We start from the raw sequence: 24,785 nt of genomic DNA on the forward strand, positions 1-24,785 counted from the left end.
GGGGGGGGGTCCACCCTGTCTTTTGGTCAATAGTTTATGAGCTTGAAAAGTAACCAAATTCAGCTGGGCAGTGGTAGCGCACACCTTTGATCCCAGCGCTCGGGAGGCAGGGGCAGGCAGATCTCTGTGAGCTCAAAGCCAGCCTGGTCTACACAGGGAGTTCCAGGACAGCCAAGGCTACACAGAGAAACTCTATCCCCCCAAAACAAACAAAAACAGAAAATATAATACTTTACTGTCCTGTCCAATACCATCAATGAAATATGAACTTGAGTATTTGACTTACTAGTTACAGGGATTTTTCCCTGATGCCCAGTAGAATAAATAATTTTAATATAAAAATGTGTTCCCATCTACCACTTAAAACCACCCAGCACACACAGATGAATCTGTGAGAAGTGCTGAAGTGGTCCACAAGGGGATGATGATTTAAGTAGGAGAGCCCTGTGGCCTCCCAACACATCTGCGGACCCTGGTCCTGATGAGAACGCTGTGATTTTTGAAGTGTCCACTTGAGTCAGTCCGAGCCTCTCATACACTGCAGTGTCTACTCAGCACAAATCCACTCCCTGATTCAGCGGGGAAAGAGGTCCTTAAACACATCTGTCTCTCAGCATCTTTGCCCTTTAACTTATGGGACCATAGAAGGAACACCAGAAGCCCTTCTCATTCATCAGAAATATAACACACATTCAACTCAGAAGCACACGTAGAAGTCTTTTAATTCCTTGGAGAAACATTCCTGAGTAATTTTATGTATTTTAATTACCACAGAGATAATCCTTACGTGTTCATTACCAAAAATAAGAAGTATGGTAATAGTTTACAATCCACAGACACAGTCAAACTCATCTATTTTGACATCAAAAAAGACAAAAGACAAAACAAATTCTGAGTACAGATATTAAAACAATACAATGTTCCCAGATTTCTTTTGTTTATTTTATTGCTTATTTTCTAAAAGCCCACAGAAGTGAGTGAAAATTTCCAAGGGGCCAATCTCAAACAACATGAGGCAGAGATTAAGCACTAAATATTAAAAAAATAAAACTTTTAGCTTACTTAATAAACTAGGAAGATTTCTCTGGGAACGAATCTGTTAAATTGGTCTACAATGCATCAATGAACAGAGGACATGTATTTCCTAGTAGATATTTTAAACATTCAGTACACAAGCCAGAAATCCTTCCCAGGATATGAAATTTTTCAAGTCACAACCTCCTGAACAGACTTTGTTTTCAACCTGAAGTTAGAAGTGCAAAATCGTTAAAAAATAAAAATATTCCTATTGTTCTCAGTAGATTACTGATAAATCCTATAAGTCTTTAAAGGCTTTTCAACAAAACAAACCACAAACTCTTGGCAAGCTCCATTTTGAAAATCATGTTCAGACCGATGGAAGACCCAGAGGTGACCTCTGTCAATATGTCACAGCCTGCATATCTACAAATGTGCACCCCAAGGTCCCTCAGCAGGTACCACCCTCAGCTGGTAAGCAGGAAACAGGTTCAAAACAGGAAGTGGAGGCCAAACATTCCAGTCTACAGATGCTATTCATAAAACGACAAGGGCTTTTGGACTAGAAATGGGCAACACGTAAAAAATTGAGGTCATTGGGTAACATCAAGGCTGGGGATTATCGTTGAGGGTTTAGGATGCCTGTGTCACAAATGAAGACAGTCACGTGTCAATACACATCTCTATTGCCTGGCTCACCTATGCTTCTAAACAACCATGCCTGTTGCTCAAAACAGTGTCTGAGCTGCTACAGGTGTTTCCAAATCAAAGAGAGGCCACACAAGGCCTAGAATTTTATGAAATTTGGGGCATTCTGTCTAGCATTACATTTAATAATGATTACTTTCAAAACTGGTGAAGTAATAAAGGGCTCAGTTACACGTTTCTCTATTAGTCATACTATTTTGTTGATTAGAAAACACCAGTCCTCCACAGGATGAATGACTGTAGCTTATGTAACAAAGGAGGCGATGAGTTCTTAGAATCCGACTAGCCTTGAAAAACTATCCACCTCCTTTAATCCCAGCACTCGGGAGGCAAGAGGCAGGCGGATCTCTGTGAGTTCGAGGCCAGCCTGGTCTACAGAGCGAGTTCCAGGACAGGCACCAAAACTACACAGAGAAACCCTGTCTCGAAGAAAAAAAAGAAAGAAAGAAAGAAAAAAGAAAAGAACATCTATCCACCGGCCGACTCTTTAACTTCATTTCTCAATGCAGTTGCCAGGTGTTTTAATGTAACCTTCTTAGGCTAAGGTCCTGAGGAAGACATTACGTTTTGTAGGATTCAGAATCGTGTTTGAGTGTAGAAAGCCGTCTCCTGGCTCATTTGCAACCGCGGGCAGTGGTCCAACTTTGGTAAATTACTATGTCATGGTGAAAGAACTCTGTCCCTCTTCCAGGCCATTCGTCAGGGGCTTGGAAATGGAAGGTAGTGCAGTTTTTTCTGGCCATCGACCAGACAAGGGACCCCAGGCTTCTTGGGGTAAGTTCGGCTAGCAATTTTAAAGAACTCTTCAGCAGCATCAAGAGCAATGAGACGGTCCTGCAGTTAGAAAAAAAGATAAAAGAAAGAGAAAGAAGCTTACTTACCAAGTTGGAAACAGGGCTATATGGATGAGAAAGTTTAACAAAAATAAAGCCTGCCCTTAAAATGATACCAAGCAAGTAAAACATTCATTAAAAATCTCAAGATTCGGAGGTTTACCTTACCCCTTTATGTACGTTACCCAAGAGATGTTTCTGCCAATAATTTGTGTATGTGAGCATACTTATGTGCATGTAGGTGTGTGTGCAGGTGTTCAGGTGGGCCGGTGTGCACACGGCAGGCATGCAAAAGTCATAGGTCAACCTTTGGTGTTGCTCCTCAAGAACCACCCCACCTTTGTTTCATTATTTTTTGAAACACAGTCTTTCACTGGGAGCTGTGGCACACCCGCCGAGGCTAGGCTGGTGGGGCCACAAGCCTAAGGCATCGGCCTATTTCTCTGTGTCCTGGCCCTGGGGTTACTAGCAGGCCACCATGTATGTCAGGCTCCTAAAATGGGTGCTGGGGATCAAACTCAGCTCTTCCTGTTTACACAGCAAGCCTATCACCAACTAAACTCTCTCCCCAGCAGCCCTCTGCCAGTCTTTCTGATCTTGGGCTGTAGAGATACTTTGACTCTTTGACCTGATGTAGAAACTTTAACCACGCAGCAGAAATCATCTGAAAAACACAACCTGAGCCTCAACAGTTGCTGTGGGATGTCATTCTGTATAATGTGAATGTGTTGCTCTGATTGACTGATAAATAAAACGCTGATTGGCCAGTAGCCAGGCAGGAAGTATAGGATAGGTGGGACAAGAGAGAGGTGAATGCTGACAGGTTGAAGGCTGAGTCAGTCAGGGGATGCTGCTGGCTGCCACCGCCATGAGAAGCAAGATGTAAAGTACCCGTAAGCCACAAGCCACATGGCAACTTATTAATAGAAATGGGCTAATTTAAGATATAAGAACTAGACAGCAAGAAGCCTGCCACGGCCATTCAGTTTATAAGTAATATAAGTCTCTGTGTGTTTACTTGGGTCTGAGCAGCTGCGGGTCTGAGCGGGACTGGAGAAAACTCCGGCTAAAAACAGCTTTAGGCAGGATCCAGAAATCTTTCTCTTCAAAGCTCTCCGGGTGGCCCTTGGAGCCACCAGCCACAGGTGCATACAGTGGCAGCACCATTTGCCCCTCTGTCCTGGTGGAGCTGGTGAAGTTGGGATGCAGGGGGGGGCTCCCAGGAAATAACAGAAAATGGGGAAGGAAAGCAAAGCAGGGCAGGTGAGGAACGGCATCCACTTACCACGACCAAGAGATACCTCTCGGAGAGCTCCCAGCTGGCTGGGAAGATGGAAGTCTCTTCGGCCAGTTTCAACAGCATCTCTCGGGCTTTTCTCGTGTTCTTAGAGTCACTCATGGTGCTGAGTTTGGTCACTGACAGCAGAGAGTCTGCTTCCCTTTGAAAACCTAAGGCAGAAACACAGAGTCCTTCTGTGAAGCCGTCACTAGGAAGTGCTCATCCCGTGATACTCTATCGCTGTGTGATTGTTACGAAGGGATCCAAGTGTGGATTCTATACAATAAAAACTAAGTCAGAGGCACTACAGAGTACTGCTTCCCAGCTCTGCGAGAGTGGGGGGCTCTTTACTTAAAACTATTTTCGCAGGGCAGTGTTGGTGCACGCCTTTAATCCCAGCACTCAGGAGGCAGAGGCAGGCAGATCTCTGAGTTTAAGGCAAGTTGGTCTACAGAGCGAGATCCAAGACATCCAGGGCTGTCTCGGAAAAAAAAAAAACCAAACAACAACAATAAAAAACTATTTTCATGTTTCTCCTTGTTGTTTTCTTTGTTACCTTTTCTCTCTACTGAGGGAAGTCATACCCGATCCCCGACTGCTCACTACAATTGTCCACTGCCCTGTCCTAGAATCCCTACACCTCTCCCCAGCCTGAACAGTGGTCACCTCCAGGTTACTACATCTCGAAGCCCTGATTTCCTCATGGTAGTATGGTCAACGGGTAAAAATTATTTCCCTAAAGATGGGAAAGACTCAGAGAAGGAAACCTGCTCAGGCTGACTTACACTTCAAAAAGGAGACTGTTAACCCACAGCAATATTGAGTAAGTTAAAGAGCGTCCACTTTACCCCACTATCCCCCAACTTAGACAGCAAGGGCTAGCAACCTGGTACCCCCACCTTTGAAAATCTTTAACATGTCCAGGGTCATGTTATTTCAAAGCAGAATGATCTAGAACTTTAAAGGTGATCGTTCATTTCTGAACACTAAAGTAAGCTTATTTTATGACGTGAGCTATATGTATTCAATTCTGGTAGAATTAAGAAAGGCCACTGTTCAACGTCTACCATAATGCCAAGTGTATTTTCCCAACCTTATAACTTTTCTTCCTTTTGCTCCGTTTAGAATTTGCTGTTGTGTCTCGACGTCTCTTACAAACAATATTTCTTCCAACCTGCCATATCCATAAACCTATTACTACTTGCTCAGTCACCCCTCACCCAACTCAATCGATAAATGATGGCATTATAGTAAACAGTAACACCCATATGACTTCACTACTCTGTGTTACCTCATACTTGGGGACACAAGAAGAACACGAGCTGGTGACAACGGAAATATCAAGGTTTATTCTCGAGAACACAGAAGCAAGTCTGAAGAAGAAATCAGCACAAGGCAGTTTAGCAGCCAGTGCTGACGATCTTTCTACAAAAGCCTCGGTGGGAAAAGGGAAAAGCGGTGCACGTGACTAGATATTTTTACCATTTCCCAAGACTCACCCAAGTCTTCTAAGATGCGCCTCCATCTGTTTCTCACTTCCCGGCGAACCTGCCGCAGGCTGTAGATGTCATAGTTGAGTCTCTGCCATTCCTGGAAAGAGAGAAAAACTCGCTTTTACAAACACCCTCGGGCCTGAAACCTCTGTCTCATTTCTGGAACTGTAGGTTGCTTAAACATGTGGTTCTCCACCTCACTAATCTTAAACACAATCAGAAAAGAAAAGGAGGCATAGACGAGATGGAGCTGGCAAGAAAGAATGTCATCAGCTACCACTGCTGAAGAATGTGTCCCCTTCTAGGTGACAGCGTTTCTAAATATGTCACTTTGACTCTCTGATACCAATTTTCTCCACTGCAGTGACCTTGCCTGCAAAATGGGGTACGCAATAGTAAAGTTTCCACACGAGACTACTGTCAGGACTTAAGGTATATATAAAACATCAGCACACAGAGAAACCCTGTCTCAAAAAACCAGAAGAAAAAAAAAAAGCTAAACTTTTAAAAGGCTGAGTAAAGTATTAGCACCATACAGTGTTTCCTCTCTACCAAAACTGATCCTGTGTTCTGGACTCAATGCAAAGTGGTCAGAACTTTACTCACACTTCATTAGGAGTTCACATAACCAAGCAGTTGCTTCACGAGAACCCAGAACCTTAACTTATGGAACAAACCACTAGGTGGCTTCACTAACTTGTGATTAAAGGTCTACTAATTTGTCTCAGTCCAGTGCTGATGCCCCGACAAGATTCTTTCCATGGACAGACAAAAGCTTTATTATGCAGTGTTAGAGGCGCTAAAATTACAGGGAGTCATATAAAATCCAGTGTTGATATTTAGCAACAGAAAAATAACTAATAAATGAACAGCAGGAAGAGAAAGCCCTTGGATCATCCAGGTGCCAGACTTCTCCTATTGTCCACTATTCATTATTTTACAGTTCCCCTGGTGGAGAGGCTACTACATTTCACACAAGACTGGGATTGGTCCTAAATATAAAGTTTAATGACTGTGAATGCTCCAAAATGAACATCTGTGGTTGGTGGCGAACAGTGCCTGACAACTTCACAGCCAAACTAGTGCCTATCTCAGGCAGCAGCACCGCCTGGGGGTGGCTTGATTCCAGCTTAACAGGTAAAGATCCCATACCACCCAGTGCCAAGCCGGGACTTGGTATCACCTAGACCCAAATGCCAGGAACCTCTCAGGCCACAAGTGGCCTGCAGAAGCAGCAGTGGGACAGGGAGCTTAGCGGGGCCGCCTGTGAAGCGCGCAGGAAGCAGTGTGTCCAGGCCTGAACCCTGCTGATTCCAACAGAGATCTCACCGGCCCTCCAGGGTTCCATCCTCAGTGACAAGGGATGCTGTGCTTGAATGACCCCGGCTACCCAAGGTCAGTCCCCATGGTGCCCCCCGCACTCCTGTTTGTTGCCATGGGTACCCAAGTCCCGGCAGTGGCTACTGACTACTGAAGGAGCATCTGAAGAGAAAAGTCCAGAGTAGTCAAGACAGAACGAAGGCAAGAGGAAGAAGAGAGTCAGTAAGAGAGAGCCAATCAGGGCTGAGGAGAGGGCTCAGTGGTTAAGAGCACTTGCAGAGGACCTGGGTTTGGTTCTCAGATCCCACATGGCAGCTAACATCTGTAATTCCAATTCCTGGGGATCTGATGCCCTCTTCTGGCCTTTGAGGGCACTTTGCACACATCTATGCCTGCAAGACACCCATATACATGAAAATAAATAAATAAACCTTGGCACAGAGAGGGAGGGTATAAAGAAGGACTAAAAGAGCCAGAGGTGACAACCTGTAGGCCCCAGTCACAAAGGTTCCTGAGAGCTGTCATGTTTTCAGAGCCAAGAGTCTCAAACCCCAGGCTGAGCTGTAGCTGACGACCACCAAGGATCAAGAATCAGAGACCTGGGTCCCTGTACCAGGACAGTAGTATTAGAGGATGTCACCTGTACGCCCTCTACCCGCCTACAACTCTTTTCACTGCTACCAAACACTGAAGACAAAGGCCACTAGGGACTAACTTCTTACCTACCTACGATCTACTCAAGAGCAAAAGGACCCTCGGCAGCTGAATGGTGACACATACTAGGATCCCAGGCTCCCCTACTGTAAATAGCCTGCACATAAGATTAATGGGATTGGGCTGGAGAGATGGCTCAGAGGTTAAGAGCACTGGCTGCTCTTCCAGAGGTCCTGAGTTCAATTCCCAGCAACCACATTAATCACAGCCACACCAAAGATGAGATCTGTGTCCTTGTCTGGTGTGCAGGCATACATGCAGGCAGAACACTGTATACATAACAAATAAATAAATGTTTTTAAAAAAAGATTAACGGGATAAAACTTTCACACATCCATTCATCCACACATAAGATTACTATCTTTTTTGGGGGGAGCGGGGGTTCAAGACAGTGTTTCTCCGTGTAGTTTTGGTGCCTGTCCTGGAGCTTGCTCTGTAGACCAGGCTGGCCTCGAACTCAGAGATCCGCCTGGCTCTGCCTCCGAGTGCTGGGATTAAAGGCGTGCGCCACCACCGCCCAGAGATTATTATATTTTTTAACATAATAATACCTAAAAGTTTTGTAAAAAAAAAAAAAAAAAACTCTAAAACCAGTAGAAGCCTGAGCAGAACTTAACTGAAATTTGGATTTAATAAAATGAGTGAGAAGTGGAGACTGAATTCCCCTTAAATACAGGACTCCAAACAACAGAGCCAAAGTGAGGGAACGATGGCATGCAAAATCTTCTCCAACTACATCTTTTCATAACTGAAAAGACCTACTCCTTCATGTTAGAAAGGAAGAAGTTCTTGATGTACTTCATAACTGTTAAATTGTAATGACTTCCTTTTTTAAAAAAGATTTATTTTATTTATTATGTATACAGTGTTCTGCCTGCATGTGTCTTTGCAGGTCAGAAGAGGGCACCAGATCTAATTGCAGGTGGTTGAGAGCCACCATGTGGTTGCTGGGAATAGAACTCAGGACCTCTGGAAGAGCAGTCAGTGCTCTTAACCACTGAGCCATCTCTCCAGCCCCTAATGACTTACTTTTTAAGCTTGAAGCAACTTGAAAATAAAAATTCAAAATCAGTTAAATAACCTTCACAGGAGAATTTCGTTCCACTAAGCACCAAACATTGTTAAGTTTTATTTTCTTAACTTGTGTTGATTTTCCCATAATTTCCGAAACAGTGCGCTGTGGTCAGAGTGCTGGGGCAGCCTTAAAAATTAAGAATGGGTGAACTGGTAAAGATCTGACAAAAAGAATAATGTGGGATTCATTCTGTGCAACATCTGGGAACCACGCCAAACTGAAAATTTGTGACTGAAATGAACACCTGGAGATGTTCACAGCTAATTTTTTTTGTTGTTGTTGTTTCTCCTCTTCAGTTGTTGGCCAAATCAGATTAGAACTGATTGATAGGAAGGCTGAAGCAACAGCATGGAAGAGAAGGAAAAAATGGAATCTTGTGCCACTGCCTTCCAGCTTTGAGGGCCAAGAGCTGGCTGCGAACATGAACACTGATTTAAGTTCATTAGATCATGTGGGGGTTTGGATGAAAAGGACCCCCCACAGGCTCACTGGGAGTGTTACTGGAGGTGTGGCCTTGTTGGAGGAGGTGTGGCCTTGATGGAAGAGGTGTGGCCTTGTTGGAGGAGGTGTGGTCTTGTTGGAAGAGGTATGTCACTGTGGGCTGGGCTTTGAGGTCTCAGATGTTCAACCCTGTGGCTCTCTCTCTTCTTGCTGCCTGTGGACCAAGACTCTCAGCTCCCTCTCCAGCACCATGTCTGCCTGTGTACTGCCACGCTTCCCCACCATGATGATAATGGACTGAACCTCTGAACTGCAAGCCAGCCCCAATTGAATGTTTTCCTTTACAAGAGTTGCCATGATCATGGTGTCTCTTCCCAGCAATGGAAACCCTAACTAAGACAGACCATTTCTCCTGTGCAAAATCAAAGCACTGTATTCTCCAGGGCTGAAGAGTTCACTTAGCAGTTAAAAGCGCTTTTTTGGTTCTTGCAGAGGACCCAGGTTCGGATCCTGGCATGCATATGGATGGCTCACAACCATCCATAAAACTCCAGTTCCAAGTGATCTGACGATATCTTCTGACCTCTGTGGGCACCAGGCACGGATATGGTGTGCAAACAGGCATGCTGACAGAACACTCCCACATAAAAATAAAATTTAAAAACAATAAATTTAACACTGTATTCTCTAAACAGCAATTCCCCTGGTCACTACTCCAACCTTTGATACCATAATTCTACCCTCTGTTGGTACAAATATGCCACTTCAGAATCCATACAGAGGTGACATCAGGCAGTATCTGTCCTTTTGCGTCTGGCTTATCCCATTCAGACCATAACACAATGACCTCTATGTTCATCCACACGATTACAGGATACCCCCACACACACACCCTTTGTTCTGTTTTTGACACGCTCTTATTATGTAGCCCAGGCGGTCCTGAAACTAGCAGCAATCCTCCTGCTTCCGTGTTGCGATTACAGAGCTGAGACACACACACTGTCCTCTACTGCTATGGTGTCTTTGACCAAGAATGATCATTTGCATGCCTCTACATCAGTGTTTCTCAGCCTGTGGGTCATGACCCCTTTGGGGGTCAAAGGGCACTTTCCCGGGGACTGCCTAAGACCATCAGAAAACATAAGATGTTTACATGTTTATGTAAGCTGTTACGTTTACAATCCGTAACAGTAGCAAAATGACAGTTACGAAGTGGCAACGAAATTAACTTTAGGGGGGGGGCAGCAGTGGTCACCACCACATGACGAACAAAAACAGAAAGGCTCACAGCATTGGGAAGGTTGAGAACCACTACTCTACATCTAAATCCTACTTATCAAGGCCACCACCTCTTTCCGATTCACTGGAAGTGATGGCTTCTTCCCTCAGTCTTTATGAACAGACTTAGGTCTCTACACTGCCACATTGGTGTGTGCGGGGTCTCCTTCACTACTAGAGTACAGGCTCCTTGGACACTAGAACCGGGGTTCATCGGTACCCTGCATAGTCCTTCGTACGCGGTGCATCCGACAATGGGTTTGCTGAAATCAGCGGCGCGTAAGACGCATGAGGAAGCCAAGTTTTGTGGGTGATGGAGTGCCTTTCAAATCTAGAACACAGCGCCACATCCCACAAGAAAAAGCTACTTAGGGGCCAGCTAGATGACTCGGTGGGTAGAGGGCTCTTGCTGTGAAACCGAACAAACTGAGTTTCATTCCCAGGGCTCACATGGTGGAGGGAGAGAGCCGACTCTCACAATTGTCCTCTGACCTCCACATGTGCATTGGTAGCACGAGGGTGTGTGCACACACGTGTGCAATAAATAAATGTAATGAAAAATAATTTGGCTGGGCAGTGGTGGTACACGCCTTTAATCTCGGTCCTCAGGAGGCAGAAGCAGGCAGATCTCTGTGAGCTCGAGGACAGCCTGGTCTACAAAGTGAGTTCCAGGACAGGCTCCAAAAGCTACACAGAGAAACCCTGTCTTGAAAAATAATAATAATAATAATAACAATAATAATGATAATGTATAATCCTTTCCTATTTTGAACAAGGCAGATTTATATAATAAAGTATTTTGGCTCACATATATTTGAGAAGCAATGAATTCAATGAAGATGAAATAAAACCAGATAATCCATGATCCCTTCCACTCTGCGCCTGATCAGGCGGTTTGAGATCTGAAGGCTGCTTTCCAGACCTGTCTCTTTCAGCACTAAAACTATCAAGGACAACTGGGTGACAGGCCCTGAGTTGCCCCTCTGCGTTCATCACGTTCATAAGAAACCTAAGAGGATGTACAGCAGGAACCTGTCAGGTGAGACTCTGAGGCAAACACTCAGTTGATTAAGTAGGAAACCTCAACTTAATTAAGCTCGAAACTATCTGCTTCCCAGATCCCATAGTTCTCAAAGAGTTGCCACTCAACCAGACCCAAACTTAGCCCGTAATATTGTTCCTCCATCACCAACAAGGTGTGGGAATGAGAATTCAAAGAGATGTAAAACTTCCCAAAAATGATCTCTGGTCTGGTCACCTAAGTATAGAAAGCAGAAGCGTGGCCTTCCTCTATTCTGGGGGGGTGGGAATCTGGGGGAGGAGGGGGAAATAGGGGGAGGGGAGGGAAGGAAAACTGGCCAGGATGTAATAAATAATAACAATAATAATAATAATAGGGGCTAGAGAGATGGCTCTACAGTTAAGAGCACTGGCTGCTCTTCCATAAAGCATGGGTCCAAATCCCAGCACCCACATGGCAGCTCACAACTGTCTGTAACTCCAGTTGCAGGGAATCTGACACCTTTGTACCAATACACATAAAATAAAGTTAAATAAATGAAGAAGAAGAAGAAGAGGAGGAGGAGGAGGAGGAGGAGAAGAAGGAAAAGAAGAAGAAGAAGAAGAAGAAGAAGAAGAAGAAGAAGAAGAAGAAGAAGAAGAAGAAGAAGAAGAAGAAGAAGAAGAAGAAGAAGAAGAAGAAAGGAATGCCAAGTATGGTGGGCACTCCTTTAATCCCAGCACGTGAGAGGCAACAGCAGGTGGATCTCTGTGAGTTCGGGGCCAGCCTGATCTACAAAGTGAGTTCCAGGACAGCCAAGGCTGTTAAACAGAGAAACCCTGTCTCAAAAGAACCACAAATAAATAGATAGATAGATAGATAGATAGATGAATGAATGAATGAATGAATAATAAAAGTAAATAAATAAAAAGAGGGGCGGCCCTCCTCTATTCTCTAGCTGCCCATTACTATCCAGCAGCAGAAAGAAGACCAATGCAACCAGACTTCACGCCACCTGGGCCGAGCGACAGACTGGAGAGACTTGGCAAGGAAGGAGGGTGTCAGACAGTCGATTATGCAAAGGGAGATCAGAGTTTCCTCTAGACATCCCCGGACTAGACAGTGTCAAGGCCACCGGAGCAGAAGGGGCACTGTCAGTCGGCGCTCTCAAAGCCTGCTTTCTCCGTCCATCAGACATGGTGTGTACAGGGGAAAGGTCGGATTTTATTTCATTGTTCCTAGACAGCCGGTCCACTCAGCCATCTGCCTCTGCCTCGCCCCAGACGGGACAGGCTCCAGTGACAGAACAGAGAAACCCAGTACACCAAAGGATACGTATCGGCCTACATGAACCTCTGAGGAAAGAGTGCCAAGGAATTCATTCAGTCTAAGAGGGATCGGTGTCCAGAGGCCTGGCACTTAGGTCTATGGGGGCTCCAGGACCTGTCTCCCCAACAGCTCACATTTGGCTTTAGTGCCTCAACCAGAGGGTGCCATTACTATGAGACACTCTAAGAAAGGAAGGTCTAGTTGCTGGTAACCAGAGCCGATGGAGAAAAGAGCCTTTTCAGCTGAGTAGGTCAAATTCTGATGAAGGCTTCACTGTCCTCACCAGACCCCTCCTTCAGTGACAGAAGCAGCTTCTGATGCTGGAACTTGACCTGCAGAGCTGAGGGGATGCGCCCTCTGGCTTTGCTTGCTTCCAGATGTTCGGTTTCACCACCACTGTAGAAGTTGTGTAGCTAAGAGACACGTTCTCATGCGCTATGCTACAGTTAACACCTCTCCGGAGGGTCACGATGCCTGCGTTTGTTTCTTAGGAACTTGTGAGCGGCTCAAAATGGTTGATGCCGCTGACCCTTCACTTGGCCTTTTACAAGTGTCTGAAGGGTGACCTGTCGAAGTCAGAGGACCAAAACTCCACACCCAAAGCATGCTAATGTCAACATTGTCTGAATGGGAAGAGCCATGAAATTTGATTATGCATATACAGAATGCCATTTTTTTTTTCAATTTTCCTTACCTCTAGTCACCTTTTCCCACACACCAGACCACCCAGATTTGTTAACCGTAAATACTCCTAAACCATATCCTTGAATAGGAATAACTGAGGCCTGCTCTCCTGACTCCACACATGGCTACCTCATGAACAAACTTCCTATTTTGAAAAACTCATCATTTCAATGGGTAGTGGCAGCGCACATCTTTAATCCCAGCACCTGGGAGGCAGAGGCTTGCAGATCTCTGAGTTTGAGGCCTGGTCTACAGAGTGAATTACAGGACAACCAGAACTACACAGAGAAACCTTGTCTAGAAAAACAAACAAACAAACAAGCAGAGAGAGAGAGAGAGAGAGAGAGAGAGAGAGAGAGAGAGAGAGTCATCATCTTAATCCAGGCATTATAGGTGAATGCCTATAATCCCAGCACTAAAAAGGCAGAGGCAGCATGATTGCTTCTATGCATGAGGTCAGCCTGGTCTACACAGTGAGTTCCAGGCACTGGGACTAATTGCATGAACCTATCAGGAAAAAAAAGTCAAACAAACAAAACTCTCATTATTTTGGTGACTGACATGCTATGTGCCAGGCAAAACGGACCTGGTTCGGTAACACTTGGGTCCTCCCTACTGATCTTCCAGAACTATCTCCTTGAGAGAGACAGTTTTGAGCAGATAAGAGTATTTGCCACTGAGCCTGATGATCTGAGTTCAATCCCTAGAATGCATGTCGTAGGACAGAATCAACTCCTGGAAGCTGTCCTCTGATTTCCATGCAGGTATGAGCCATGGCATGTATACATACATACATACATACATACACACACACACATATGCCAATCAACCAATAAATAAACAAATAAATTAGGGACAAAAAGGAAAACTTGGCATAACACAGCTATTTCCCCTAGGCTGGGTATGATCACTACCTCCACCTTGCAGCTAAGTACTTTTTTTTTTGGTTTTGGTTTTTCGAGACAGGGTTTCTCTGTGTAGCTTTGTGCCTTTCCTGGATCTCACTCTGTAGCCCAGGCTAGCCTCTAACTCACAGAGATCCGTCTAGCTCTGCCTCCCAAGTGCTGGGATTAAAGGCGTGTGCCACCATCGCCCGGCGCAGCTGAGTACCTATGATGACCTCCATGACATCAGGCCTGTGACCATTCCTCCTGGAGGGAGGGAACAGGCTCCTGCGCCTCACAAGACTCTGTGACTATGTCAGTGGACTGGGGTGTGACTTCCTAGTGGTGTGCCTTGCCTGAGTCACCCATCTCCTGTAATTAACCCCAATCAACCCATCAGTCCAACATCCCAGACTTGGACAGAACCCCTTCATTGGTCCATCGGGGTCCTCTCTATCCAGGGTGAATAAACACACACGTATTTACACCTCTCCAGGAAAAGTCACACAGCACCAGATTTTACTGGAATCGGCCCTGAAGGCCGTGAGGCCTAGCATGCCGCTATGCTACCAGGCCCCGAGGTCCACCTAAAATGAGGTCACAAAGATTGATAAAGAAAAACTTGAGAGCAGATTGTATACATGCCCCTCAGAGGCTCAGGTGACAGACATCACCCTTGGGTTACTGCTTTGGAATGATACATCCCGCCCTAGCCACTCACTCAGTCCTACGGCCTGTTGCAGTGTTCAGCTGCTTCCGCCTAGGAAAGGTCAAAGGTAAATGCTGAGCGATGCTGTGCCCACTCCCCCTGTTTATTTTTACCCCATATCTCCTCTGGAAACAGACTGCATTGTGGTCCAAGGCCTCTGACCTAATTCCTTATCTGGTTTTAATCAGATTAAGTCGAAGGCTAGCTCACAGCTCTTACCACCTCCCAGGCATGCGATCAAAGCCTTGGAAAGGGATGGCTAAGCAGTACAGAGCTAGTTCATTTTGTCTAATAGGTGGGGGTCTCAGGCCTCACGGGCTTTCAGGGTTACAACTCAGAATGTGATATAGCTAATAATGCTGCTCGGGGGAAGCAATGTTTAGCATGAGTCATGAGTATTCCTAAGCAACTACTTGGAACCAACTCAAGAGTTCTGGGATTCCAGTTACTGCACAGAAAAATGACAATCCGCTGCTGTCACCAAAGGCCAGGGACAGTAAGACTAAGTTCCTGCTCACAGGGAGAAAAGGAAGACTTCTTGTTTCCAGCAAGGTAGAAATGACCACTTCACACAGTTACCTTAAGAATGTACCATGAGGGGCTGGAGAGACAGCTCAGCAGTTAAGAGCACTGGCTGCTCTTCCTGAGGGCCGGAGGTTCAATTCCCAGCACTCACATGGCAGCTCACAACTGTCTGTAACTCCATTTCCAGGGGATCCGACACCCTCACACAGATACACGGGCAGGCAAGACACCAATGCACATAAAATAAATCTTTAAAAATAAATAAATAAATAAATTTAAAAAATAAAATAAAAGGGTACATAAGAAAAAGAAGAAGAATGTACCATGATAAAGGCCACTTCAAAGACCTCAGCCATGTTTAAATGTATGGGTGGATTGTGGGAGACTACTTACATAGCACTTATATTATACTATGAGGCAGGGGAATGTAACGTATACTGAGAGATACACTCAAATTGTATTTTTTGTGTGTGTGTATTGACGGATGTCAGAATCTGAAGATGCTCAAGTCCCTTAGATAAAATAGTGTGGTATTTGCATATGACCACGGGTATTTAGGGCTTCCACTTGCAAAGCCTGATGTAATATACTGGGAGCCCCGAGGTAAAATAACCATGTAAACAGCAACAGTCCTGGTTCCACAGGGAAATTCTCTGGCTAAAACATCTGTTGATTACCAAGTGGTTCCTGGCACACACAGACAGGCATGGTCTCCTTATCAGCCCAATTAGCAAGCAGCCTGTTAATCCTGGAGACACAGCCTCATCTTGTTCACTTTGCCTCTTTCCTCCTTATCAACATGGCGGGTTCTCATTAACTCAAACAAAGCCCTTAAGACAATTCCTACGGATTGAAGATCCCAGAATTGTTAGGGACAAGGGTGGTATCGCAGTATTCTAAGATAAAGTGCATTTTAATATAGTTGGAATTTAAAGATTATTGACTTCTAAATTTTTTCATACAATGTATTTTGATTATATTCTTTTCCCTCCCCCCAACCCCACCTCCCTCCCCACCCAACTTCATCTTCTCTGTTCTTCTCTCCCTCTTTCTTGGGAAGCAACAACAACAACAACAAACAAAATTGAAAACAGACTAATAATCAAAAAGCGAAAAAGAAAATCAATAAGAGAAAAAAATATCAAAGCAAAACAATAAAACACACACACACACACATACACACACACACACACACACACACACACACACACACACACACACACACGGAGTCTAAACCAGGCAGGGTGTCAAACATCTTTAACCCCAGCACTCAGGAAGCAGAAGATGGATCTCTGTGAGTTCGAGGCCAACCTGGCCTGCAGCATGAGAGCCAGGACAGCTACATAAGCCATGTCCAAAAAATAAAAAAAAAATTAAAATAAAAATAAAGGCCATTTTGTGTTGGCCAACCACTGCCAGGAATGGGACCTTGTCCTGGAGTGTGGTTGATATTCCCAGTGACGCTCCACTAGAGAAAACAGATTTTCCCTTCGACAGCAGGTCCAATTGCAAATAGCTTCTTGGTTAGGGAGGAGGCTTCATTACTTCCCCTTCTCAATACTAGGATTTTTGGTCTGGCTAAGACTTGCGCAGGCTGTCCTAAGTTCTGTGAGTTCATCTGCGCATCCGTCCTGTTTTGTCTGGAAGATGTTGTTTCCTTGGAAGTCATCTACCACCTCTGGCTTTTACAATAAAATTCAGGATTTTTTTTAGGGGGCTGGAGAGATACCTCAATGGGTAAGAGCATTGACTGCTCTTCCAGAGGACCTAGGTTCAATTCCCAGCACCCACATGGCAGCTCATAACTCCAGGATCCAACACCTTCATACAGATCTACATGCAGGCAAAACACCAACGCATATAAAATATTTTAAAATACTAGTTTTTTAATTTGTACTAATATTCTATACTGGGTCATTGTACCACAGGTTTATTCAAAGAGGGGAAAAATCAGTAAATAAAAAATATTTCATACTACAAATTGATTCTCAATTTCTAAATTTCCTCCAAATTATCATCATTGGTGAGAAGCCTCTCACTGAGGAGTCATTTTTACACCCTTTTCATATGAAAATTAAATCACATGATCATTCAGGCAAGTCTGCGCCAACCCTCCCCACCCCACACCAAACAAAACACCGAGCCTAAGTGCCCTGTTTAGAGCTCAGCAGCTAGCTCTTCTTCTGGCAGAGCCAGATACCAAAGGTCTGTCACAGCAACTCAACTCTGTCGCCCTGCTAAGAGCAGCCACAGAGAGTACATAAACAAACAGGTGGGACTGTGCAAAAGAAATGCCCGCAACTGGGTGGACCAGCTCTGACTTATGCATATACACACACACACATAATTATTTATTTGTTTGGTTTGGTTTTTCTAGACAGGGTTTCTCTGTGTAGGTTTGGAGCCAATCCTGGAACTCCCTCTGTAGACCAGGCTGGCCTCAAACTCACAGAGCTCCACCTGCTTTTGCCTTCCCAGTGCTGGGATTAAAGGCATGTGCCACCACCACCCAGCACAAATAACAATTTTTAATTAAAAAAAAAAATGCCCCCAACTTGCACTCCAAACACAACGCATGTACCATGCTAAATTTGTACTGTCCTGTTAATAATTGGTAAGTTAATTTTTTTCCTAAAACACAATCTGTCTTCCCTAAGACTTTAAGATAGTATCCTTTGCAGCTATCAGATCGGAATTCTAAAGGGACGTTTAGTGGCTCAAAAGCAGTGTTTCTGGAACCATGTGGGACAGTTTCCACAATGATCTCTAGGGAGCTGCTTAACATGGGGAAATCTAAGCTGTGACCCTGTTCCAACCAAAGTTGTCATTTTATCAATTTCATGGTAGGTTTCATTGTGGGGTGAAAAGCTGCAGAGATAACACCAAAAAAAAAAAGTCTAAAAAAAACCACAAACATACGCCAAAGCACTGGCGGGTGACCACATTCCTTGGGAGTCAGAGGCAGGCCCTACCTCCGTTTCCCAAAGCTGCGGGTTACAGAAACATCCAAGAAAACACAGTCCAGGACCCAGGGAAACAAAGGGCAGATAGTGCTTCTGCCCCTGGGGTGGCTAAGGGACTTGAGTCACATGCAGGGATGGATGAGCCTAAGCGCTCTCATGACTCCCAAGGAATGTGAGGGTCCCAGACCCAGTGCATCCAGAATGAGGGAGAAAGGATAAAGACGTGCAGAGGACAAAGTTCAAAATCCTCCCCTGGCTGTCTTGCTCTTCCTTGCTCCTCTGCTACAGCCACACAGGCCTGCCTTCTCTTCCTAGCACTCATCCCAGGGCCTTGGAGCCGCTGGACAGGCTGTTCCCTCAGCCAGGAAGGCCCTGCATGAAGCTCCCTCCCTCCCTCCCCTCATTCAGGTCCACTCCCCAGCCCAGAGTCACTCTCTACCTGTCTTGCCTTCAAAGTGACTGTCATGACCTGACTTCATACTTACCCATTCCCTATGGGTCTCCGCTCAGCAGGATATAGGATCCCCAGAAGCAGACCCTGTGTTTACTGCTGTGTCTGTGTCTGACTGCCAGGAGAAAGAGCTATGTTTTACTGGCATGCTCACCATCATGGGTTGAATTGTGTCTCCTCAACGTTCATATGTTGACATCTCAACTCCCAGTATCCTACAATGTGGCCTTATTTGAAGACAACGTCTTTGCAGAAGTAATTAAACAGGAATGTGGTCATACAGGAGGGTCCTATTCCAAGGAAACCATATCCACGTAAGAAAAGGAAGCAGAGACACAGATCAGCACACAGAGGTGATGTACGGGATGGGATGACGTGTAACATGTCTGTCTAGGAGAGGATCCTGGGACAGATCCTCTTTCAGAGCCCTTCAGAAAAAAAGCAGCCTTTGATCTCAGACTTGGGGCCTACAGAACACCAGCAGAATACATTTCTGTCATTAAAACCGAGTTCGGCTGGGTGGTGTTGGCACACACCTTTATTCCCAGCCCTCGGGAGGCAGAGGCAGGTGGATCTCTGTGAGTTCAAGGCCAGCCTGGTCTACAGAGTGAGTTCCAGGACAGCCAGGGCTACATAGAGAAACCTTGTCTGGGGGAAAAAAAAAAAAAAAAAACACCCAGATCATGGAACTTTGTACAGCAGCCACAGTGAGCTAACATATTATCAAAGTGTTGCAAATCAGTTTGTGAAGTGTGAGCTTTTTCCTTTAAAACCAGGCCTCCAGGGCAAAAGTTTCTTACTAAAGCCTCACAGCCTTCGATGCAGAGCAGCGCTGCATAGGGCATGGGCTCTGGATCTGAGCCCACTCCCATTCTTTACTAGCAAACCACAGAACCTCTGTGCCTTCTATTCATTCATTATAAAGTCAAAAATACTCAGGCTGTAAAGCTCAGGATATAAGCGAAAGCACTCTGTAAGAAGCACGTTGCCCGTGCTATGGGTTTGTTCCACCGAAAGCTGCGTTGAAATGTAATAGCTAACGTAATAGCTCTGGATGTGACGGGACCTTCGAGAAGTGGTCATGTCATAAGAGCTCCACTCTGGGGAAAGGATTAGCAGAGATCTCAAAGGGCCGCATCCGTGTATTCGTTATCTTTCTGTTACTGGGAGAGGATGCCATGACCAAGGCAGCGTACATAAGGCAGAGCTTATGGTTCCAGAGGGACAAGAGTCCCTCATGGTGGGGAGGAACCGAGGGAGGAGCATGAAGCTGAGAGGTCATACCCTCAGCGGCGAGTTCAAAGCGGAAAGAGGGTGAAACGGAAGTAAGGAGAAGCTATAGCCATATATACTCTCAAAACTCCCCTCTCCCGGGTGATGCACTCCCTCCAGCAAGGCTGGACCACCTAAACCTCCCCAGACAGCACCACCAAATGGGAACCAAGTGTTCAGATACCCGAGACTGTGGAGGACACTTTGTTCAAAACCACTACAGTTCGTTACCTCGGAGAGGGTTCGTATAAAGTTCTTCGTGTGTTGTTTCTCCTAAAACCGCCCACTTGCCATTCCGCTATGCGCTGTGAGTCGGAGCGGCTCAAGGCCCCCATCAGTGCCACGTTCTTAGACTCCCCTCCGTCCCCAAGCCATGAGCCAAAATAATAAAAGTCTTTCTTCTGCTCATTACCAAACCTCAGATATTCTATTTGGCGACAGGAAACAGAATGAGGTGGGGAATGCGGATTACCGGGCCGCAAGCATAGCGTCAGCATCTACAACTGGCTGCAAAAGCAACCGTGTGAACGAACACCCACGCTTGGAAGGAGGGGTACACGGGGAAAAGTGTCACTCTGAGACGCTTCAGTAGGCACGCCTACTAGTTTCCATGCAGCCAAAGCATCACTTTGAACAGGTAAGAGATGCCAGCCGTTGAAGTGAGCAGCATACGGGGCTGGCGAGACAACGGAGCAGGTAAGAAGGAGTGCCTCCTGCTCTTTCCAGGGACCTGAGTCCAGCCCCCAGCACCCACATCAGGGAATGCGATGCTCTCTGAGTGACCAGGTTTTCACCATGTGACAGATGAGAAGGTCACAGAAAGATGGGGACAGACAAAGGTGAAAATGTCCTGGACTTTAAAGAAGGGGAATAAAGGAAAGGACGAATGAACTGAGCAGGGGCTCTGCCCTCTCCTTTCCTGGTGGTTTTATGTAGCTTCGCAGCTACGAGAGTCAAAAGGAGCGGGGAAGCAGCAGAAACAGAAGATACACGAACTACCCTTTAGAAACTAGGGCAGAGAAGCAGGTAGCATGAGTGGGATAAAGGACTGTGTTTCGGCACCAACCAGGGACCTGCCCAGGGAGGGACGGCACCAGTTCTCAAATTCCCCGCATTGCCTATCAGATGGGAAAGGCATGCTGGGCATGCCCGAGCTGTCCACAGTCTTCCCTGGTCACCTCAGAGACCTGTCAGATGCTAATGCGAAGTGTCTGAGTTCAGTGCCGTGACCTCCAGCCAGGGAATCCTTTGTCTCCATCCCAGGGAATCCTGGACCCCAAGCTTCTGGCAGGGTTCAGAAGGTGGTGAAGCTATTTCAACTTTAATCCATCCAAGGAAGTCCCTATGCCATGGTAACTGTACCCATGGTGTGTCTGGAAGCCTAGCAAGAAAGCACTGAGCAGATCGGGCTCTTCATGTTACACATGAATACAGAGGAGTTCAGTTTCCCCTCTCAAAACTGCAAAGAGGCAGCCCTACATTGTGGGGTATTTTGGTCGAATTCTGACACTCCCGAGACTGCCAATAAAGTTTGCTTTGAATCAGAGGGCAGAGCTAGCTGATCAGAATTAGCCACAGAGGTTTGGGAGGACTAAGGACAGATAGAGAGACACAAGAAGTAGTAGGGCAGGGCTTGGAGAGAGTCTAGGCCCTTTGGGATTGAGAGAGACAGACAGACAGATCGCTTCACTGTCACTTCTCTGATCTTTCAGGTTCTTACCCCAATATCTGACTCCCAGGTTTTTATTGATAAAGAATAATTAGATAAAACAATTCAGCCAGCCCTACCTAAGTCGTGCATACCACCCTCTCTCAGGCTCGGGGAGCACTGCAGAAACGAGGGGCAGAAAGAATGTAAGGACTGAAAAAAATAACAAGAGGGGCTGTAAGATAACATCTTTAGGGCAAGGCCCAGCTATCCGAACCACAAAGTCCACAGCTTTGGATACCTGCACAGGGTATACGTGAGGATGGGTTCCTCAACAGTCAGAGGGCCTTGGCACTCACTGCTCAACTATCTGGTAGCATTAGAGTCAGGCAGATTCATTGCCTTCGATTATGTAAGCACCCATGATCCCACCAGGTCTCAATAGATAATTCCAACCCAATGGTCACACCAACGGCCCCGATTAAACTGTGGGTCACAAAACAAAACCATGAAGTCACGGACTGGGGAAAGGGAGGGTGGAGGGGAAAAGTAATCAGAACATATTATAGATGTGTCTACATGTATGAGAGTATCAAATAACAAAATCAGTTAATAAAGATGTTTACATTTTTAAAGATGAATGCTTTGGGGCTGGTGAGATGCTCCAGTGGGTAAACGCACTTACTTGCTGCCAAGGGTCACAATGTGAGTTTAATCCATAGCACCCATCTGGCGGAAAAAGAGAACCGACTCCTGATTGTCCTCTGACCTCCACACTCGAGCCATGGTGCTCACACGTGAGGCCCCTCACCCACCCAGTAAATAAATAAATGGGAAAAAATGTTTAAATGAATGCTTAGGTTAAAAAAAAAATGCTGAGCAGGTTAAATTCATTCGCACGCACACACACCTCAGCTGAATTCTTCCTAATATCTGCTTTATTTAAACTCCCAGTTGAGCTGAGCCTACACAGAGAAAATGGACATTCAAATGGGTGGAAAGCTGAGAAGCAAAAAAAAAAAAAAAAAAAAAAAAAATCAGGGTTGTAGTACTTGTTGGGAGAACCACGCTTTGTAATGAGCTAACCAAAGAGAGCACAGAGGATAACGTGATAAACAACCTGCAGAATATCTGACTAGAGAATTCTTTAAAGGGGATGGTTATGCATGCAAAGGACACTCCTTTTTCATCCACACATAAAGTAGGGTAGGACACTCTTGCTTCAAAGGGTCTGCTTCAATCCCTACATATAACCCCGTCCTTCCAAACTTCTGCCTGGGGAAGCAGAGCCGTGGGCCATGACGTTTATTTTTCTATTTAGTTTTGCAGACCGCTCGGCCTAGATTGAAACACTGGACCCCTACCCAGTCCATAGTCCCCAGTCGTCTTTTCTGGGAGCTGCTGCCACCCCCCCATTCCTAGAGCTCCCCAGAGCCCCCAAAGTTTACACGATTACTGGGAAAGAGACCAAATAGCGAAGAAGGCCATGCCCCCAAGGGATGGCTAGATTCAGCCACAAACCACAATGCAACAGACTTGTAGCCATATCTTTTACACCTATTTTCAGTTTTTCTTCTGGTTCGGTCAACTGAAGCTATCCAAAAAAAAAAAAAAGGGTGGAAAAAAAATGAAGCTGAATCGCAAGGAAGATGCGATGCAGCGGCTATAGAAAAGGATGCCTCCACCTCAGCCCTCTGGGATGGCTGGCCAGGTACATGGGTCTAGGTAACCGTCAACGGTGGTAGATCTCCTGGTTCTCAGACCCTGCACAGGCAGTACTAGCACCCTGTGGATCCAATGCACACTTCCGGTACGCTGGCAGCCGACCACAACAAAATACACTGTTTGGGGAGGAACTAAGTCATCTTAACTCGGGTCTACAGAAAATTGCCCCAAGTGCTTTGATAACAATGATGACAATAAACTAGTTTAAAAAAAAAGGCTGGGGTGTGACTTTTCCTCACCTGATCCGTAATTAAACTTGACAATTATTTCTCCAGACTGCACCTACAGGGCCTGCTTCTTAAACTGCACAACCACAGAGACCCAGATGCTCCTGTCCCCAGCACACCACCGGGTTCTGAGGGCTGAGGAGCAGGTCTCCACCCCCTCCACAACCTCTAGTCCCCCACACAGGTGTAATCAAAGCCGGCAAACAAGTCATGCAGCTCTTGTGGAGTGCTCTTCAGAACCCTCCCGTGATCCCGCGCAGCTGAGTCAAACCGACATCAGGAAGTCCCAGTGCGTCAGTACCCAGGGCTCTCAAGGGTTCCACGCGATTAAGAGCCAATTTTATTTATTCTGATAGGAGCAAGACCAACAAAGGGCAGGAGTCGGGGCAGGAATGTTTACAAGGGCAGAGTGGGGAAAAGGCAACAATGAAGCTCTGGATGGTGTGGGAAAGAGTAAATGACCGGCTTCAGGAGACTGATGTCACACGGCAAAGACAAAGGTGACTGACGGTTTCACGCACTCTCAAACTAGTCCACTTTGGAGGAATTCCACAAAGCCTGCTCTGGCCACTCCTAAACACATACCCTCCCTCTTCCCCTGCCCTTTTCCAGAGCACCACCTAGAGTGAAACAAAGCAAAATGGCTTAGAGTTGTATTTAAATATTAACGAAGTCTATGAATACAAAGTAACATGCCTGCAATGTGTCTAAACAGTAAGAAAACGATAAAGCCAAAGGAATACAAAGGTCTCCACTGTGTAGCAGCATCTCTGAGCTATTCATACCTATCCATCTAGCAATCAAACAAAACTACCTTTCCCAGAAGTACCCATAAGTCCGACCTTCTTGCTCGTCAAGCTGCATACCACCTACTAGTACGGCTATTTGTGATATGATACACTAACCTGAACTTTCATTGGACAGATTTTTACTTCGCAAAGCCATGTGCTTGATTACAGGCTGGGAAGATGGCTCAGAGGGTAAAGAGCTTGCTGCACCCGCAGGAGGTACTGAGTCTAGATCCTCGTCACTACATACAAGCTGGGCATGGCCTGTCCACGAACCGCGAGACCAGTGAACACGTACAGGTAGAGGCTGGCCACTGAGCTCTAGGGATGCTCTGTCTCTGCCTCCTCACTGCTGAGCTCACAGGCACACGCCACCACACCCAGCTTTTAATATGGGAGCTGGGGCTCTGAACTCAGGTCCT

At 45.8% G+C, this 24,785-nt stretch overlaps 1 protein-coding gene across 2 annotated transcripts in view; it reads right to left on the reverse strand.

Moving 5' to 3' along the window:
• Positions 1 to 697: 697 nt before the first annotated feature.
• Positions 698 to 24,785, reverse strand: part of Mreg (melanoregulin) — a 56,165-nt gene continuing 32,077 nt past the window's right edge. For both annotated transcript variants that reach the window (XM_052749803.1, XM_052749804.1), the window contains 3 exons: positions 5,337 to 5,427; positions 3,844 to 4,007; positions 698 to 2,559 (listed from right to left, as the gene is read on the reverse strand). In XM_052749803.1, the coding sequence (XP_052605763.1) occupies positions 2,425 to 2,559; positions 3,844 to 4,007; positions 5,337 to 5,427 (390 nt within the window). In that variant the 3' untranslated portion in view covers positions 698 to 2,424. The remainder of the gene's footprint in view (positions 2,560 to 3,843; positions 4,008 to 5,336; positions 5,428 to 24,785) is intronic.

This window comes from Peromyscus californicus, unplaced genomic scaffold (genome assembly GCF_007827085.1).
Source record: "Peromyscus californicus insignis strain IS unplaced genomic scaffold, ASM782708v3 Scaffold_21__1_contigs__length_65335640, whole genome shotgun sequence".
NCBI classification, from domain to species: Eukaryota; Metazoa; Chordata; class Mammalia; order Rodentia; family Cricetidae; genus Peromyscus; species Peromyscus californicus.